The sequence below is a fragment of the Callospermophilus lateralis genome, assembly GCF_048772815.1.
Source record: "Callospermophilus lateralis isolate mCalLat2 chromosome 11 unlocalized genomic scaffold, mCalLat2.hap1 SUPER_11_unloc_3, whole genome shotgun sequence".
Classification (NCBI taxonomy): Eukaryota; Metazoa; Chordata; class Mammalia; order Rodentia; family Sciuridae; genus Callospermophilus; species Callospermophilus lateralis.
The window spans coordinates 6,774,370-6,796,164 of NW_027510155.1; the positions used below are offsets into that span (position 1 = coordinate 6,774,370).

At 32.6% G+C, this 21,795-nt stretch overlaps 1 protein-coding gene across 1 annotated transcript in view; it reads left to right on the forward strand.

Moving 5' to 3' along the window:
* LOC143385984 (A-kinase anchor protein 9-like) overlaps positions 1-21,795 on the forward strand; it is a 59,943-nt gene that overhangs the window by 22,071 nt on the left and 16,077 nt on the right. Inside the window, 6 exon segments of the mRNA XM_077107909.1 lie at positions 3,328-3,501; positions 4,441-4,596; positions 5,374-5,565; positions 9,959-12,319; positions 19,698-19,908; positions 21,614-21,791. Coding sequence (XP_076964024.1) covers positions 3,328-3,501; positions 4,441-4,596; positions 5,374-5,565; positions 9,959-12,319; positions 19,698-19,908; positions 21,614-21,791 — 3,272 coding nt within the window.

The window sequence follows — 21,795 nt, forward strand, 5'->3', positions numbered from 1 at the left end:
TGTCTCAGCTTCCTGAGAAGATGGGATTAACGGTGTGCATCACCATGCCTGACAATGATGATTTTTATTTTAGGTGATAAACTATACAATAGGCATTGGTCTCTTAAGAAATACCTGCCTTCTTTATATGTTTGCAATAAGTATCACTTTGTTATCTTATTCTTTTTAGATATGATTGTCATTTCTTTGCTCCCAAGTTTAGAGTACATGGAAAATTATTCTTTACTCTGAATGTTTACGCAACTTAGTATATTTCATAAGTCTGAATTTATTGTAGGCTTCTAATAGAAAAACTATGTTCTTTTTTTTAAAAGAGAGAGAGAGAGAGAAAGAGAGAGAGAGAATGAGAATGAATATGAATCTTTTTTGTAGATGGACACAACACGATGCCTTTATTTTATTATTATTTTTTAATGTGGTGCTGAGAATCAAACCCAGGTCCTGCCCATGCTAGGCAAGCACTCTACCGCTGAGCCACAATCCCAGCTCAAAAAACTATGTTCTTAAATTAACATATTAGTTTTTATTTTTGTTGTTTGAGTGTGGGTGTGTGTTTGTTGCTGGGGATTGAACCCAGGGACGCTCTACCACTGAGCTACATTCCCAGCTGTTTTTATTTGAAACTTACTTGCTAAGTTGCTCAGGCTAGCCTTGTACTTGCAAACCAGAATTATCTCAACTTTTTCCATGGTGTGGTTCTCTGAGGACCTGCCTCTGAACATCTCCCAAGAAAATGCTCCAGCAGAGAAAAATCTTGAAAGTCATTCACAAAGACATTGTTAAAATTTGCCTTGAGCTTTTTTTCTGAGCTGGCACAAAATAAAGAAAACTACAGGGAAAAAATTTCAGAGGCATTCTCTTAAACTCTCTAAAACCTAGAAGCTCTGAGGACTCCCAATAACTACTGATGCCTTTCTGAGCTGCTTGACTATCATACCTCCCAGTCTGGAGGTGAGATCACTTTTCTGTCAAAAATGTCTGTTGTCTGAAGGAGACTCAGGTCTCATCACTGATGAGAGCAAAGATCAGATAGCAACTCTGCTTTTGTGGAGTGGAGAAACAGGGCTTTCAGTTTGTATATTGATGAGTATTATATGCTGTAGCTTGGGGAATTTGGTGGGAAGACCTGCAACTAACTAAAGATGAGGATGAGAAGAATGAAATGGAGGAGAGTGAGGTGAAGTTTGAGAACTCTTCTGCAAACTTATGAAAAAAATCGTAGATAAGAAGTTGAGAATCTTAGTTATGAAGGTTGTGACAATCCTCCAGTAGGCTGTCTTCAACCTGCTGCATTGTGACTAGCACTCAGGGCTAAACAGCGAACTAAGAGCAGATCATAACAGTCCAGGCACTTCAAGACAACTCTACAATGGGCAACATGATGGCCAGAAAGTACTTGGAGATAGATCCTAACCAACTCATTGTGGGGCATTATAAATATGTTTAAACTGAATTAGAGGAGAACTAACAATGGGCAACATGATGGCCAGAAAGTACTTGGAGATAGATCCTAACCAACTCATTGTGGGGCATTATAAATATGTTTAAACTGAATTAGAGGAGAACTAACTGAATATTTGCTATAGAGGTATTAGATATAACTATTATACGGGATAAATAATTTATGTAATACTGGTAACATGGTATTTGACATGATCTTTGATGATATTTACAAATATTCATTTTATTACACTGTTACTTCAAAATAGAAATTTTAGTGTGTACTAAAATTAGAATGTGTCATTTCTGAGTCATGAAAAACTAATTGAAATTTAGAAGTATTATAATTTGAAAATTATCACAAGTGACTTTATATCTAGAAGTAGTATTCTACATTCTTGTGGTTTTTCACCAATTACAATAATGTGTTAACAAAACTTGTTTTTTTTGCCTTCCCTTTAGCTTTATTTCTCAGAGATTATTCTTAGAATAAAAGTAGAGGAATCAAACTGATTTTTTAAAAGTCTCTTAGTTAGGATCCTCTCCCCCTTTTATTTGGCAGTTGTGGGTATTGGGCCTTGCTCATGCTAGACAGATGCTCTACAACTGGGCTATATCTTCAGTCCTAGGATTTTTACTTTTTAATGTGTCATGGCTCATACAGACTTAATCCTAACTCTAGACATTCTGACTAGTCTGTCCCACATATTTCAATGTTAACAATTTCATTCTCCTGGGTTCTATTAACATAGAATTGTGAAGGCTTAAGATATGGGCAGGAATGTGGGCAGGAATGAAGTTGGTTTTTGTATTCTTAGTGGTAAAAAGGCAATTAAATGATTAATTGATAAGAAATTAATTTCCCACTCCTTAAACCCTATATACATATTCTATCATCCTCCTTTCTCTTACTACAAAATATCTGTTCTACAGCCAAGTGGTGATATGTTAAAGAAAGCCCCCACATCTGTCTGGATTTGCATGACTAGCAATAGTACTATCCCCAGAGGAAAGTTTTTAGGGGAGTGTTCTTTACCTCTTTATTTCCCTTGGCTTGCTCACTAGCCTTTAATAAAATTTATACCAGTAAATGGTTTTATTTGAAAATAAATAAGGCTTAATTTTAAAAATATATTTAGCTAATTTTAAGGAAGCATTTTGTAAAAGAAGATCTAGTAACTTGAAGCTTTTAGTTTTCTTTCTGAAGACTAAATAGGAACTGCACTTAGAACTTCAGTTAACTTAAATGAAAGTGTCTTTTGCATTGTAAGAACTTAGATGTTTGAGGAATGATTGGCATTTGATATGCCTCTTAGATACTTCAGTTAAATATAATTACCATATTTGTTTTGCTATTAAGGCATTTTCCCTAGATGTAAAAGATACACAGTTAGTAGAAATATTATTGTTAGGTAAATAAAATTTGGTCTATCATAATATATCAGGAAATTGTTTTTATACAGGTAAATGATTGCTGTAATGTGGTGAAAACAGGAAAGCCTACCAATTTATTAATGGTACAGTATATAAAACTACTCATGATACTAATATTTTTTTTTATTATTTAAAACCATTTGACTTACTAACCAAGCTTTCTCCTGTATGTAATTCTTTCTGTATGTGATTTCTAAAAGTTACTAGATCTTCTTTACTGCTTAACAAAACAAAGTTACCTCATTTCTATTATAACATGGAATTGGAACAAAATTTGCAGATATGCTGTTTAGGGGTAATATCACATTAATAGCAAACCAGATTACCATAGAAGTGAACTTCAAAGTGAAGAGTGATGTTTTAAAGTGGATTTTGCTATGGAATTCAATATTCGAATTCCTCTCTCAGGAATGTTGCTAGTACTGAATTATTAAAAATATTGGATTAATTTAGGAAGAAGAATTTGGTGTCGTTGATTCTTATTCTGAACAAGGCGCACACTATAGTGAGACTCGCCTAGAGTTGATAGAAAACGAATTAGTTGGAAAACCTGAACATGAGCCCGAAGAACTGAACAGAGAACTGGAAGAAATGAGGGCCACCTATGTGACTGACGGATTGCATCAGGTACATTTACCTTCTGTGGCCTTTGTTTGCTACTCACAAACACAAAAACAGGAAATTTTTTTTTAATATTTTTTTTTTTAGGTGGACACAATATCTTTATTTTACATTTATGTGGTGCTGAGAATCAAACCCAATGCCTCATGCATGCTAGGCGAGTGCACTACCACTTGATCCACATCCCCAGCCCTCCAGCAAATTTTAGTGATACTTTTTTTATTTAATGAGAATTACAGGTGTTAACTTAAGATTATCTCATTCACGAGAAAAATGGGGTTCTTGCACATAGTATTAAGAATCCCATTTTACACCTAGAATTCAACTAATAGGGGTAACATGTATGTTACTTTGTTTATTTACCTTAATAAGATAGAGTAAAATAACTTCAGTGATTTCAGGACAGATGTTTTTCTAATGAGCCTGAAAGAAAATTGTGGTATAAATCATATTTTTTTTTAAATGATGACTTAAACCCATTAAGAATGTCAGCAAGTCCCTGTAAATATTATCTGCAGTTAGAGTGAGATCTCTTGTATTAAGTAATCAGTTATGAATCAAGATGAAAATGGGATATTAATGAGGATGACAGAATAGATTTCAGTTTCATCCTCTCCAAAAACAATTTGGTGGTGTTGCCCGGTAACAGATTGGGGGAGCTCCCCAATATAAAGGCATTTGCTTCTAGAATTAGATATATAGAAAAGCCAGAACAAGTGAAAATTTTTTGCATGTGCAAATTAATTTCTTTCAGATTGATTTGGAAGTAAAACAAATTTCTTAAAGCTCATAGCTTTCAAATGTGGGAGATAGCATACAAATTGTAAGAATTCCACTGATGTGTTTTGAATCTCATATTTTTTAAAAAGTTGCTTGTAACAATGATAACCAGTTTTATGTAAAATATAAGCCTGGAATATAATTATTTTCACTGATTTCCTTTAGTTACAAGAATTTGAAGCAGCAGTTAAACAAAGAGATAGTATTATCACACAGCTCACCGCCAATTTACAACAGGCAAGAAGGGAAAGGGACGAAACGGTGAGAAAATGTTTAGAGTTGAAGGAGCAAAGTCAAAAATTGCAGATTCAATTCCAACAAGTAAGTATTACAAGTAGAACAAGACTTACTCGATTTTTATAATGAATTTTTAAATTTTTTCACTTTCTAGACAAATCTGTTATAAAGCCATTTGTTTATTCATACTGGAAAAACTAGTGAATAAGTGTTACGTTAATCAAGAATTTAATTTATACTTCTTGGGTAGTTTCTTGCTGTTGTTTTCTTTGTACTTCTTCCCTGTCTCTATTTAAAAATTCTACAAAGTCTTATCAGGTGTATTTTTGCAGAAATTTAACCTGCAGTTACACCCTACTTTTTCCAACCCTGGTATGGTTTTATGTTAATTAGGTTCTCAATTATAACTAGACTGACAACTGGATATATTCCATTTATCTTTAGTTGGAACTATAATCTAATTGCGTTAAACAAAAGGGAGGAATTTAAGGTAAGAATACAGGCTTGTTTATAGAACTTAAGGGCAGAAATACAATCAGAACTCTGAGAGAAATTGGAACTAGAGTTTGAAAAGTCATCAAGAATCCAGGAAGAACTTTCAGTCCGCATTTTTCTCTGCCTGTCTGCCTGTCTTATTTCTCCTATTTTTTCAGCTTTATAATGTGAAAGGTAAATTCTTTGGCTCATTACCCAAAGTGCACATGACCTATCAGCATGTTGACAGCATGGAAACATGTTGACTGAGATAGTAAGCCTATGAAGTGAGCATAGTTTCCAGAGAACCCCTGTGGGCTGAGGGTACAATAAAGTGTCACTTCAAAATTTAATATTTTGAGATTTCTTTCTATTTTCATGTTACAGGCTAGTGAAACTCTACGAAACAGCACTCGCAGTAACACAGCTGCAGATTTACTGCAAGCCAAACAACAGATTCTCACTCATCAACAACAGCTTGAAGAACAAGACCATCTATTAGAATATTATCAAAAAAAGAAAGAAGACTTCAAAATGCAAATTAATTTCTTACAGGAGAAAATTAAAGTATATGAAATGGTATGTGTGTCTTAAGGAAGTCAACCTACTTGTAGCAGCTTTGTAATTAACGTTAAAGTTTTTAATGGAGGTGTTTATCTTTTTTTATGCATATGCACCCAAAATTTCATAATTGAGACAAACTCTTTGAGTATATAAAATAATATATTTCAAAAACATTGAGAATTTCGTAGTAATAGTTTTAAAGATGACACTACTCATTACTCTGCTCCTTAAAAGTGATCTGCCTATGTTAAACTAAAGTCTCAGGAGAATCTATTTTTATGACTAGGATTTTTATCCTTTTTCCTCCAACTAAATGTATTTCTTCTTATTTTAGCCATGATTATAAAATTCTGAAAAAGAAATTTTGTAAATTTAAACTAGAAAAAAATGTGGTTGATTCTTTTTATTCACTTGAGTTATATTCCAGTTTGGGGGAATTATTTAGTCAATAAGTGCTCCTGGTAGGAAATGTATCACATGGATTGTAATCTTTAATCTTAAAAGCAATTCATGCTAGTAGATTCCATTTTTTTTTTGTTTTTTTGAGAAGTTGAAGTTTAGATGTGATTTGCCTGAAGCTTCCCCATTAATAGGTGCCAGAGTTGAAATTCTGAGCTCCTTGCACTACACTGCACTCTAATCCTTGCCATCTCTGTCCTCTTTTTTGCTCTGTGAGAGCTGAAACAAGGCAGTGTGATCACCGTGTTTGAATGTAGCTGAACATCATTTTACAGTAACTCAAATTTCTTTCCATCACTCTGTGTGTGTCTACAAATGTCTATGAAAGCACCATTGGTATGGATTTGTGGGTTTCAAATAAATTTGAGCAAGTAGGCAAATACAGAATCTGGGAACAATGAAGATGGAGAAGATATATAATACAGCATATTTTATAAACTTAGAAGATTCTACAGGAAGTTTAGAAATTACCAAGACAAGAATATTGTTTGGATAACAAAAGCCTTAACTAGCACTTATTAAGTACTTACTCTATAACAGGCAGTATTCAAAGCCTCTTACACATATTAATGCATTGAATTATCACTACAACCCCATGAGATAAGGGTACCTTTATCATTTACAAATGATGGTACCAAGACAATGCAAGATGAAGGAGATAATCCAGGTGCAGAAGTGATGTATTGATAGAGCCAGATTTCAAAGCTCAGTTATCTGACTCCAGAGACTCCTCTTTGAAAAATAGGAAATGTACAAATTAAAATTATGAGAAGGGCATGCTTTTCAACTAAGGTAATTTAAAGATTATGCAAGTGTTTACAGAATACCTATTCTGTAGTAACCCTTGCAAAAGATATATGACGGACCTTAAGATGTCCCCTTTCTTCACTGAACCCATGGAGAGGTGCGGCATGTACACAAGTTACCACAAAATAAAAAGTAAGTGCAGGTAACAAGTGTTATGAATGTTTTGACGAGGTCTGATTTATGAGGAAAAGATTCAGGGTAGACATCAGCAGGGAAGTAATATTTGAGATAGATCTATAAATTGGAATAATGTGTTATTTATATTTTGTTTACCCATAAATTGGTATAATATATGGAACAGCTATTCAATACCTATTTGGTAATCAAGAGAATTGTTTATGAATTCATGACAAATAGAGATAGGCAGGATATTCTTTGTGGGGTATGGAGTGGGCATAAAGACCCAGGCTGAAATGTTGAAAATGTATAGGGAGCAAAAAGTAATTTACTTAGAAAGCAATAGGCTTTGGAAGTGTCTTTCTGGAGGGTAAGAGTAGAAAGACAATTGAGACCTAAGTTGAAAGTGCCTGGATCTAGGATTTTATTATTTCTTATTGTCACTAGGCAGTATAATTTCAGATAATCTAAAATTTATGTAATTCATTTTAGTAATGAAAATAAACTGTTTATTTGAATGTTAGCAATACTACTTTTATTGTTCTTATTATTATATTTTAATTTCTCAGTTTTCAAAAAATTTAATCCCTTTGAGAAGTAGTTCTGTCAGAGCAGCTGAAGTAACTATATTGATAGTCAAAGGCTCATTATCCTAATCCTCCAAACCTCCTGTGTTATAGTAGTCACAAACAGGAGGTATATTATTCCCCACTCTTTCAGGTGTAGTTCTAAAAATAGAGGTTTCCTTGACTGAAGGGCTTTCAGTTTTGTAACATAGAACAAGTGATTTAAAACCATGTAATTTGAAAAAAGCTAAACAAAGAAAACTGTGAATTTGTGGTGTTTAATAGTTGAATGAAGAATTATGGTTATCATATTAGGTGTTGGACAGTGTTGAATTAAGTTATTTTCTTTTATGAGGAGTCTTCCTTTCATCTTATAGAAAATCAGGAAATAAAATTATAACAGATTTTTATATCAATGTTAACATTTTTCAAAACTAGTTATTGTTTAACAGTTTAGCTAAAATTGACCATCATGAACTGATTTTACTTTTTTAAAAATTTTTTCAGTTGTAGATGAACAAGATATCTTTATGTATTCATTTATTTTTATGTGGTGCTGAGAATTGAACCCAGTGCCTCATGTGTGTGAGGCAAACACTCTACCTCTGAGACCCAGCCCCAGTCCTGATTTTACATTTTATATAGGTTCCAAATGATTTATAAATTTCTTTCTAGTATATGAATATATTTGTATAAAGCTCAGTAAAAATAAAATACCTTAATTATTTTATTTTAACCTCAAACACATTCTGGGAGATAGAGGAAATTTATCTTTATTGTACAGATAGAAATACCAGGATTAATAGATTACACTAATTTACTAATGTTGCATTCTAGTGTAGAAATTAAGAAGGCTCAGCACTTGGTAATAATTGATGTAATTGGAAAAGGAATATGTGACACTCAGACAACAGCTCATAGTCTCACTCAAGAGGCTGCACAAGATAACCTTGGTTTATGTAGTGCAAAATTTGGCCTTTATTTGTTAGGCTCAGAAGTCATATTTTTTTTTTCTTGAGCTATATCAGAGGTGAATTAGTTCAAGAGGTTAATGTTTAAGTCTAAATATAAGACTGTGAATTTACAATGAGAAATAATTATCACAAACTTCAGATTTTAAGATCATTGGATTTTATATTCTTTCTATGGACAGATGAATTTTAAAAGCCAGGTAATAATTTAAAAAGTTGTTTATTAAGTATTAGATGAAAGGGTGTTGGAGGAATCAGATGTTCAGTGGCATGAGGTTGAGATAACCTGTTACATCCATCTCAGAGTAGTAATGTTCATGTCTGTAGACTAAACTTCTTAAATGCTCCTTGCTGTAACTCCCAACATTGTTTTCTGCATTCAGTATGGTTTTTCGAGAGGGATCAGACTTCTAAAAGGTTGATGGTGCGTTGGTCTTCTTCCAAGAACTATACTCAATTGATCAATGCCTACATTTTCTTAGTACATTTATTCAAGGCGCCTAAGAGTCCTGTTTGGCAAGGACTCGTGTCTCCTTAAGATAACTTTACTTCCTTACCTATATTTTCATCAGTTATATGGATTTCACTTATTTCCTTGGCTTTGGGACTATAGCTCTTAACTGTTTAATGAATATGCGTTAATATGTCTTGTCTTAGCCTAATCTCCAGTTCCAAAGATAGGAACTGGGGAAAATTATCTGATGGTCTTTTATCTTTCTGTGTGAACTGTGGGTCTAAGCCCAAGTTGGTATGCTGTAAATATACAGTAGTGGTCTTAGGTGTCACTTGATGTTCAGTCACTTAAGCATTGCATATCCCTAAATTTCTGATTCACTTAAAACCCCAGGAATAAAGTTAAGGAAGACTTTAAGGAATCCACTTTAGTTCTTGTTGTTGTTCTCATTTTATAGCACTTGTCCATGAAATACCTTCAAATCACTAGAATCCAGGGGAGGACCGGTATTTATTTATTTATTTTTTTGTTTCTTATGGGAATCCAGGGGAGGACAGGTTTTTATATTTTTGTGTCTTCTGAGAGTGTCTAGATAGTATGTAGTACTATAACTAGCCATCAGAAATACTTATATTTAGAATATTGACCAGTTAATAAGAAAAATGAAAATGTGATAGTTTATATAGATATTTTAGTCAGACTGGTTTTTGTTTTGTTTTGCTTTTTTGGTGGTGCTAGAAATCAAACCCAAGGCCTCACACATGCTAGGCAAATTAGATTGCATTTTTAAATTTAAATATTTAATCACAGCACACAGTGTAAGAGAAATTTCTTCCCAAGAAGGGTAAAACTGTTATATTGTTTGCTCATATGTACTGAGTCCTAGGTGTCCTTGTACTGGGAAAAACGGGGGGGGGGGGGGGCAGGCCCAACAGTTGCTTTTTATAGAATTTTATAAAAAGGAGACACCCATAAGAAGTTGCCAGAAGCTAAAAATGTCATTCTTATATTTTCATTTTCTTTTCTTTCTAAAGGAACAAGATGAAGTAGAAAAGTCAAATAAAAAAGAATTACAAGAAAAGGAGGCAATCATCCAGGCATTAAATATAAGAATAATAGAAGAAGAAAAAAAGAATCTTGAGCTAAAGGATCAAGTCACAGCCACTGAAAAATTAATGAGAGAATTACAAGAACAAATTGCAAGTATGAAATTAGAGCTGGCTAATTCTAAGCAAAAAGAAAGACAATGTTCTGAAGAAATTAAACAATTAATGGGTACAGTTGAAGACCTTCAGAAAAGACATCATTACACAGATAGCCAGTTTGAATCTGATGTGGTACAGAAAATGGTGGAACAAGAAATGCAGAAAAGATTAGAACAACTCCGAGCAGAGATGGATGAAATGTATGGGCAACAGATAGTACAGATGAAACAAGAGTTAATAAAGCAACACATGTCACAGATAGAGGAACTTAAAGCACAACATAAGGAAGAAATTGAGAGTGTTTTAAAATCACATTTAAATATTACAATTAATGAAGATCAAATAAAGTTAATGAACGTGGCAATAAATGAACTGAATATGAAATTACAAGATACTAATGCGCAAAAGGAAAAACTCCAAGAAGAACTAGGAATAGTTTCAGGAGAAAAATCTACTCTGCAGAGACAACTTGATGACCTTTTTGAAGAATTGAACTTTTTAAGGGACCAAATTCAGAGAGCTAGAATGATAATAGCTGAACAAGAAAGTCAACTGAATGAAGCACGTAAGTCCCTTAGTAGAGTGGAAACTTTAAAAGCTGAGATTGTTCTGGCATCTGAATCTAGGAAAGAACTAGAGTTAAAACATGAAGCAAAAGTTACAAATTACAAGATAAAACTTGAAATGTTGGAAAAAGAAAAAAATGCTGTATTAGACAGAATGGCTGAATCACAAGAAGCTGAATTAGAGAGGCTGAGAACACAGCTCCTATTTAGTCATGAAGAAGAACTTTCGAAACTAAAAGATGATTTAGAATTTGAACATCGAATAAATATTGAAAAACTTGAAGATAGCTTAGGCATTCACTATAAACAGCAGATAGATGGCTTACAAAATTTAATGAGTCAAAAGATGGAAACAATGCAATTTGAAAAAGATAATTTGATAACTAAGCAGAATCAGTTGGTTTTGGAAATTTCAAAACTAAAAGATTTACAGAAGTCCATCATGGATTCAAAATCAGAAGAAATGAACCTTCAGATGCATGAACTCCAAGAGGAAATCGAAATATTAAGACAAGAAAAAAAAGAAAAAGGTACGCTTGAACAAGAAGTTCAGGAATTACAACTTAAAATTGAATTATTGGAGAAACAAATAAAGGAAAAAGAGGATGACCTTAAAGAAAAGTTTTCACAACTTGAAGCAGAAAATAACATTCTTAAAAATGAGAAAAAAGCTTTTGAGGACATGTTGAAAATTTATGTTCCTGCTGAACAAGAAGAAAAATTGATTTTCATTGACTCCAGCAAGTCCATATCCAAAGATTGCAGCTGGCAAAAAGAAATGGAAATGCTTACAAAAGAGAATGAGGCCCTCAAGCAACAGTGTATTCAGCTAAATGAAGAAATTGAAAATCAAAGAAGTACATTTTCATTTGCTGAAAAAAATTTTGAAGCTAACTATCAAGAGTTACAGGAGGAGTATACTTGCCTTCTCAAGGTAAAAGATGATTTAGAAGACAGTAAAAACAAACAAGAATTAGAGTATAAAAGTAAACTTAAAGCACTTAATGAAGAGCTTCATTTACAAAGAATAAATCCAGCTACAATCAAAGTGAAAAGTGCCATGCTTGATACTGACAAAGCTTTTGTCGAAGAGCCATTAGAAATCTGTGAAGTTGTTGAGAAAGATACAACAGAACTTATGGAAAAACTTGAGGTAACCAAGCGAGAAAAGCTAGAATTGTCAGAGAAACTGTCTGATCTCTTTGAACAATTAAAACAGAAACATGGTGTGGTTAATTTTCTCAGTGAAGAAGTCAAATCTTTAAAGCAAGAAAAAGAGAAAATTCTATTGAGATGTCAAGAGCTAGAACTCCTAATTAACCATCATGGAGCAGAAAATATAAACATGTGTGATGTTCATTTAAGTTCTTTACAAGATGGAATAGTAACTATTATAAACAAGGATTCTCAAGGATCATTATCTAATGTATGTGAAGATTTTGGAGAAGAATCAAAAACAGTAGTGGAAGAGAAAATTTCTTTTGAAAATGTGGCTATTAGAAGAGAAAGCAAGCAAGAACAGTTATTTTCACCATCAGTAACAAATGAGTCCTCACCTGGGACAGATCAATCAAGTGAAAACGATAAACTCCATCAGGAACTTTATGTACTTAAATCAGAACAGGTATGTTTACTTATTTACATATGGTATAGCACAGTGAAAATGTACATTTCATGCTAAAAAGAGTTTTCACCTTCTTAAAACAAATTTATAAAAGAAAATGAAAGTGAATTATGTAATTCTCATTTGGATCTATCATTTATCATTTAATTTTCCTATTTTTTTCTTAAACTGTTTTTCTTTTAGCTAATCTATTATGTATTCTGCTCAGAAATTAAAGCAATATTTTCTTTGTAAAGACAATAGTTTAAATAATATTGTTTAGAATCTCAACTTTACAAAAGTTATTGATTTTATAACTTAGTATTTTGTTGCAATTTCAAAGACTTTTAGAGTTTTTATTTCATACTGGTCTTTTTCAAGGTTCCACAATTGTAAACAAACTCTTTTGAGTGTTTTAGAACCTTATGCAGTTGTTCAATAGTTATAAATTCTTTTTCCTTTGTGCAAGAAAAACACTTAAGCCCTAGAGTTTTTTGAGTCTTATACCTGAGGAGGAAAAAAAATAGTATTAATTCTCTGTACAGCTAAAGAAATAAAACACATAAAATAATAGGTTATTTCCTTTTATGTCAGCTATTCATATTAGAAATAACAGAAAAGTCTGATGTGTATCTTCAGTATGATAATGCTAAATAAACTTTTTATAATTAAAAACAACTTTTAGCTGTAGATGGACATTTTACCTTTATTTTATTTTTTTATAATATGGTGCTGAGGATTTAACCCAGTGCTTCACACATGCTAGTCAAGCTCTCTACCACTGAGCCACAACTGTAGCCTGCTAAATAAACTTATGTGTTTCTAAAACTTAGGTAATAAATATCTTTTGCAGATATAAGAGTTTAGTGTTGAAAGAGAGAAGAAGTTAAGGAGTATATATTTCAGTGAGGAAGACAGGTAATAAATGAGAAAATAAGACAGAAATATTGTTAACAGTCTATGAAGAAATAAAACATGATATCGTGATAAAATAAAACAGGGAAGCTCACAAAAAAAATTGAGAATGATGGGTGGGGGTGGGTGGTGGTCTGGAGATTGGAGGAATTAACACTTGAACTGAGATTCGAATGAGAGGGAAGAGGCTGCATTATGGAAATTAGAGCAGTTGTACCATGAGTAAATTTGAGGAACCGAATTGAAGGCCTATGTAGTTGAGTTTGGAAAGAGTTTGAAGAAGGAAGAAACTCAATCATAGGGAGCCTTATAGACTTTGTAAGTTTAGATTTTTATCCCTAAGTACAATAGGAAGTCATCGGAAAGTTTTCTGTTTTTATTTCTAATGACATGTTCATGTTGATGATCTTATCAAATGTGGTCATACTTTACGTTTTTAATAACTTGAATAGACCCAAGAAATTCAAATTGCTTAACAACTTTTGCTATGTTAAATATTGCAAATTGTTTTTAAAACTATAAATGGTGGTAATTACTCCTAAAAAATGTCAGACATAATTTAAATTTTATTAAAAAGCATTATTCGAAGAAGACCTGAATTTGAAGCACATTTGTCAAATTGGTGAAATTTTCTTAATAGGAATTTTGTTTCTGTATTGAAGATACTTGCAATGGTATTTAGATACTCTCTCCTTGAAATTAACTAAACAAAGTGAAGAAAAGCAAGTCTGTAAATTGCTCCCATTTATCATTATTAAAATAAATGCCATCATTGATACAGAGGGGGGAGTAAGGTATTTATGCAGGTGGAGGGAAGCTCACAGAAGAAATTGAGCGGTGACTTACATAGTGAATCTGTTTACTTGTCTGAAATACTGCAGATGCAACAAAATACTCCTACTCTCAGTATTAAACTTAGTAATTAGAGCAGATATATCTCACTGAAACCAAAATAAATGTGGCTGTTAAAAATTTTTAACTGGCCAGCTGCAGTGGCAAACGCCTATAATCCCAGCTGAGGGAGGCTGAGGCAGGAGGCTAGTGAGTTCAAAGCCATCCTTGGCAACAGTGAGGCAGTAAGCAACTCAGTGAGACCCTCTCTCTAAATAAAATACAAAATAAGGATGAGATGTGGTTCAGTGGTCGAGTGCCCTGAGTTCAATCCCCAGTACCAAAAAAGAAAAAAGAAAAAGAAAAAAATAATTTTTTAACTGAAAAGAAAGAAATGAATAGTTTTGGAGTATAATTCCATATTATCAAAGAGTCTTTTCAACATTGGGGTGCAAGAAATAAGGAGTGGCAGGAACATTATAGATATTGGCTAGTTATTGATGCTGAGAGAAGCCATAAATTCAAGTGTGTGTGTTTAAAATTGGAGGTAATTATTGGTATTGGAAGAGATACTGAGCTTAGAAACATCTACTGGAACTTAGAAACCTCAAGAGAAACCATAATATCAGTTCTGTGAGTGAAGAGACACTACTATATAGGCTATATAGACAGCTACTATATCCCTAGTACCTAGAATAATGTTTTGCACATGATCAGCAGTTAATAATGTTTTACAAATGGATGAATGAGGGGTGAATAGGGGAAATAAACAAAGCCGCTTTATCAAGAATCAGCTGTGAATCAGGATAGGCCTTCATGTTAGAATGAAAATCAGAATAGCTTTTGTCGCTTGCTATTTAGCATTGTTCTATAAGCCCTAACCATTCCAAAGATAAAAAGATACATGGCATAAATAGAAGTAGATAATTCACAGGTGTAATTAAGAAATTGAGAAAAATAATCTAAGCAAAGAAACCAAAAATCCTAATGTAAAATAAATGTCAAAATTAGCCAAAAATGTGTAAGACCAATATAAATAAAATTAGAATACTATCAATTTAATAAATGAGATATTGAAATGAGTTAAGTATTAAACAGTGTAGAAAAGTGTCGAGAATATCCACATTCAAAGGAAGTAGAAGGAAGGAAATAAAGAGCAAAAATAAGAGAACTTGTAATAAACAAGTGGGAAAATTTTTCAAGAACTTTGGAGGTTTATTATTTGAAAAGATTATTTACAGGTATTAGATCTCCGAAAATATGACCAAGGGGGGAAAAACACATAAGCAAAATCAAGAATGAAATAAGGACATAAGTACAGGTACCACAAGAAATTTTAAAAGTCATAAAAAATGCTACAAATAATCTCTGCCAATAGATTTGAAAATATAAGCAAACTCTAGATGGTGTTCTGGAAGAATATAAACTACCAGAACTAATGCAAATAGAAATGAATAAGTTCAAATAACCATTAAATAGAAATGAATAAGTCAGTAATCATTAAAGAGTTGAAGTAGTGGTCAGAAGTTTTCCCTTTTGCCTCATCTCAAACCAAAATGCTAGACTTAAGACCATTTTACAAGTAATTGTTATTAACTCTCCAAGAACAAAAGTGTAAGTGTCCACTAAAGTAGGATTAAAGAGAGAATGGGAAAAAAGGAAAGAAGAAAAACTGAAGAAAGAAAAACCACCCAGTTCACCTTAGAAAGCCAATATTAATATGAAGTCCTGATAGGAATTGTAAAGAAAATAAAATTGTAGAGTAATCTAATTTGTAAGTGTAGTTGCAGAAATTCCAAATAAAATATTAGCAAGTTATACCAAGAGTGGACAAATAGTTAAACATTTGAAAAAAAAAATCTGTGACTGTAATCTCTACATTTTTATGTAGCAGGACAAAATCCATGATTATTTTAGTGCATCTCAGAAAAAAATACATAAAAAAATTGACAACCCATTTATAAGTAAAAAAAAAAAAGCTTTAGGAAATCAGGAATAGCACGGAAATTTTCTAGTCATGATGCTGATTTTCATCAAAATGTTGACAGATTATATTTCTGATGGTGAAATTTAGAAGCATTTCCATTAGAATCAAGTATAGGACTAGGATACATACCCATTGTCAACATTACTATTGAAACATGGTTTTGTAGTTCTTAGTGAATGCTTCTCCAGTTCTTGCAATATGACAAGAATAGGAAATGAGAAAAAATATGAACAGATCAGGCAAAACTTTAAACCCAAGATAATAAGATGTTTTGAGTTTTTGTTAAGAAAGTTATAAAATATTGAAGAGACAAAGACCTGACTGTGTGCTAATACATATCATATCCATAATGGAAAGATACAAAGAAAAATATCAGTTCTCTCCTAATTAATAGTTCTAGTCAAAATTACAATAAGGTTTCTTAATGAATGTGGAATACTGATTCTAAAATTGATATAGAAGAGTAAATAGCCAAGAATACTCAAGACAATCTTAAAAAGTATGTATTTGTTATCAAAACTTATTACAAAATCATTATAAACAATATGGTTTAATGCCAGGATGGTTAAGTAGATCAGTAGAATATAATGAAAAGCCCAGAACAGATCTGTATCTTGTAAAAATTTAGCAAGAAGGCCCTACAAGTCAATGAATCACTTAGTGAATCTCTACTACATTCCAGGCACTGTTCAAGTCATTCATAATTTAACAGTGAATGAAAATGGTCAAGGAAGAATAAAGTTTACTTTTTAGGGTTTAAATGAACATTAGAAAATACAGACAAATATTTCTGGTGGTCTTAAGTGCTATGAATAAAATTACAGTATGATAAGAAGATCTCCCTAAGTGTAGGGCTTTTTTTGCATAGGGTAGGTCAAGGAAGACTACTTTGGTGAGATGATATTTGAGCAGAGACAGAGGAAATCAAAAAATAAACCAAATTAGCAGAAGCTTAGAGTATTCAAAATTGTTTGGGAGGAAAAAAAACAAAATTGTTTTGAGCACAATTGACTTTTGATACTAGAGGTTAGAAGTTAGGGAATTAGATCATTGTCACTTTAGGGGAAAAAATCAGGTTGGTTAAAAATGTACACATAAGAAGAAAATAGAATCTTAAGATAGGGAAAACTTTTAATAAATACAAAGCATGGGAAAACATTTAAAATTTTTATTGTATCTTTTAAAAACAATGATGTAAAACAGATTTGAGGACTGGGACTACATATTTGCCATGAATGTAAGTTGCAAACAAAAGCTATCAAGAATATAGAAAGAACAATTAATGTAACAAGAGGTCCAAAAACAAAATAATAATGGGCAAAAGATGTGAAAGACATGTGCCTGAATAGGAAATCAAAGTATCTAATAAACATGAAAATATTCTTTCAACCTTACTATTCAGTGTAAAAATAAAATAACATTTTATACCCATTTAGGTTGGTGAAGTTAGTCTGATATAAAGAATGGTGAGGATGTGAGTATATAAGTACTCAACCTTCTGGTAGCATTGTAAATTAGTACTGTTATATAAAAATAATTTGATCAAATCTAGCACAGTTAAAAATGCACTATCTGTGACCTAGCAGTTATATTTCTAAGTAGTTCTCAAAGTGGGGTTCCTGACCAGAAGCACAGCATTACTTGGTAACGGGTTAGAATTCAAAGCTCTTTGACCTCTCCTGAATCAGAAACTGTGGGGATGGGGTTAGGTTCCTAAAGTAACCTGTTTTAATAAGCATTCCAAGTGATTCTGATGCATGTTACATTTGAGAACCACTAATTAGAAAGAAATTAGCACATTTATCCAAAAATTAGGAATAAACCAATTTATCTCCTGAAAGGAAATGGACAAATTTTGGTATAGTCATAATACCACAGTTAAAATGAATTAACCTGTTGCCTTCATGCTGTTTATTTTTTGTTTGTTTGTGGTACTGGACTTTAAACCCCCCATTACCTACATGGAATAATACCAGAGACATATTGAATGAGAAAATAAATTTGTAAAATTAATATCATTTGTGTAAGTCCATAAAAATACAAAATATACAGTGCATTGAGAATGCAAAATGTATTGTAATGAGAAGTGATAATGTAAGAATTAGACTGGATTTGTACCAAACTATGATTATGGTTGCCTGTGAGAAAGGAGTGATGAGAACATAGAAGTTTATGGGGAGTACAGGGAATGAAAAATATAGAGAAAATGTTATAGTACTTGTTAATTTGGGTTTTGAGTTTATTGCTTGCATTTTTCCATATTTAAAATAATATTTTAAATCCAGGCATGGTGGTGCATGCCTGTAATTCCAGCTATTTGGGAGGCTAAGGCAGAGGAGGGTTCTAAGTTCAAGACCAACCTTGGCAACTTGTTGAGACCTTGCCTCAAAAAGGGCTGGGATTGGGATTGTGGGTCAGTGGCAGAGCGTTTGTCTCACATATGTGAAGCACTGGGTTCAATCCTCAGTACCACATAAAAATGAAAATATTGAAAAAAAAAAGGGGCTGGAAATGTAGCTCACAGGTGGAGAGCACCCCTGGGTTCAATTCCCAGTGCCATGAAAATAAAATATTATGTGAAAATAAAAAGAAAGATAAGGAAGAGCCAAGACAACATGAGAGAAATTGGTATGAAAATTTGTTCTCCTGGTCTCCTTGGCTAACTACTCTTACACAGCTGTAGCCGATCCATTGCTGTTAGTCCTCTTAGGGTTTTTAATTGGACCCTGCATCTTTAACTGTTTATTTAATAAGATATATAAAACAAAAAATACATTCTGTAAAACTGATGGTCCTCCATACTCACTACAGTAGCTGTAAACCAATGATGATTAATTAATGATTTGATTAGTTCCATAAAACCAGTGGGGAATGTTATAGGCCAGGCTATATAAGCAATGACCAAACAGACTTCATTTTACCCTGAGACTCCATATTACGTAAGAAGAGCTTCTCCCATAGGAAAGTCCCATCACTGTACCACATTACTAATTGCCTAGCATAGCCTACTTGCAATACAGAATAGCAATTCTTGCACAAAGTAAAATTGTTCTCTTTTGTTCCCACTTTCCTTGGGCAGTGTACCTTTCTGGGGAATAATTGATTAGATGTTAGTAGCCATTCTTTAATTTGTATTCAACTAGGGTCACTTTAATCCATTTCTCTTTTGATTATGATTATGAAAAAATCCCAGGAGAAATGAATGAAATGAAAATTTGATTAAGACATTGCATTGTTTCGCTAATGGCTTTATTCAGCTTCTGTACTACTTCTTGCTTGCTTGCTTGCTGGTTGCCAAGTCAATCTGGATGTGGTTTTCGCCTTTAAATATCCTAAAATGTTGAGGCTCTAGGCTGTTTCCTGCAGAGACAACTTGTTCCTGTAGGGAGCATTCCCAGACAGTCAGAATAAAGACTCTCCAATATGGACAAATCATAAGCTATACCAAATATCAGAATTTGCTCTAAAATTGAGGTAATGATACTACTCTCCTTGAAAAAAGAAGTAGCTAAGTATAATTGAATGAAGAATGAAGAAAAATTGTCATTGGTTCTCTTATGAAGTTTTAAACTATAAATTATTTCTCCTCTTGTTTTAGTATATGCAAAAAGCAAATTATTTTATAGTAAATTATTTTAAATTTTTCTAATATATATTCACTTTCAGAATGATTTAAGGCTACAGATGGAAGCTCAGTACATATGCCTTTCAGTGGTTTATTCAGCTGACGTGGATCAGGTTCGTGAATATATGGAAAATGAAAAAGATAAAGCTCTTTGCAATCTTAAAGAGGAGCTTATTTCTACTCAAGAGGAAAAGATCAAGGAGCTTCAGAAAATATACCAGTTAGAACTACAGAATGTAAAAACACAAACAGGTAAATAGTTTCTGACTTATAATTACCATGAAGCATCACTTAGAGTCCACCATTTCATAATTCTGTCCTTAGAACTCACAGGGGAAGGTGACTTGTGTATCTAAGCCCTAGTCTTATTTGTTCATATAAACATTGGATATTCATTCAAGTGCTAGAGAAAACTAAAATTACTGAGTCATTTTCCCATAGGAAATTATAATCCATTGGGAAAGCATATATAAAATACACTGAAAATTTCTGAAATGTAAAGAATGGAGGGAGAAAAAAGAGTTTTGTCTTTCCTGGGGAGATGAGTAGGATGAGGGTATGGGTAGGAGTAACTGGGTTGGAAATTTGGGGAAGGCTATGGAGTCTTAAGCATTGAGCTCTATCTAAGATTGCATCCTTTTGGGAGAACTGGGAGTTCAGGTTGTGTTAGCTAGATAAAACTGGAGAGATTGGAAGGAGCTTGATCAGGAAATGTTTTATGTACTCTGATGAAACATGTTTATGTTTTATGCTATTGGTGATAAGACCTACAGCAGGATTTTAAATAGTGGGAGTAACAATAAGATTTTTATTTTAAGTTGATACCATTAGGATCAGTTGGAAGAGATGAAATTATTGATGGGAAGACCAGCCAGATTGAATTGAGTATGATAGAAAGTTAAGTTCAACACTTAGAGTTTGGTTCTAGTTTGTCGTTAATGTTAGCAGAAACTAAGAATGATACCCAAGTTTCTAGCTTAAGAAACTAGAGTATGGTTCTAGTCATAGAAAGGAACCAATTTGTGAAAAAAATAATAATTCAGTTTTAAATATATTGAGTTAAGAATAGAATACTTATTGACTTTGAAAAAATATATAGGAGTTAGTTGAAAATAGAAGTCTGAAACCTGGGAGAAAAATTTAATTATGAGGTAAAGATTTATAATCAGCATGAATGTCAAGGACAAGAGGTCAAGGACAAGAATGAGTTATCAGGGGAAACTAGAGAGTGAGTTAAAAGACCAAGATGGCATAATGGGAAGTAACAGTGTTAAGGGACCATACAATGAACCATAAACAATTAGTCACAGTTAATGTTTTTCTTTCATGATTATTTGGCCAGTTAACTAGACTTCTTGTGTTCAAGGTATCTCTAAGCCTTCACTTTTGCTTTTAGGAATGAGTTTTATTATTGTAATTGCTTTGGTGAACAGAATAGAATTTCAAGCATATCAGATAATACCATGCTTTTTCACTTCAGGGGTTATTTGAATATAGTAATATTTTAAGTTTGTATTTTTTTAAATTGATATCTTCTTGAGGTAGTCTGTCCACTATTTCCCAAATTGCATGTTAACTAATGGCTCATTTAATTGGCAAAAAAAGTTAGTTTAGTGATTAATTATCAGCATTTTTAAGAAATAAAAATAAAAGAGGAAAGTGAAAGGTGTTAACTACTCTCCTGTGGTCCCTTTTTAACACTTCTTTTGTTTCATGTTTCTGAATTGTTTTAAAGATATAAAATTGTTGAATTTAGAGATACTATACCATAAGGATAGGAGAAATGATCTTGAATCACACTGTTTTCTTGTTTTCATCAGTCAGAATGAGTCAAATTAAAACCTGAGTTTCACTCAAAACATTTTTCAAAGAATAAATATTTTTATACATTGAAATAAAATGATTGTTATTTCACTGAGAAGTTTGTATTGAAATGTGTATTGTCTTCTCTTCCTGTTATCTTCTCTGAAAGATACCAAAAAAAATAAACAACTTGAAGAACAAATTCAAGAATTAGAAAACTTCATATGCTTTTTGCGCAAACAATTGAATGAAACTGAAGAAAATCGTAGGGCAGAAATTTATTCTCTGCAGGAGAAGCTTCAAGCCATTAGTGAGACCACGGTGGACCCAAGGTAT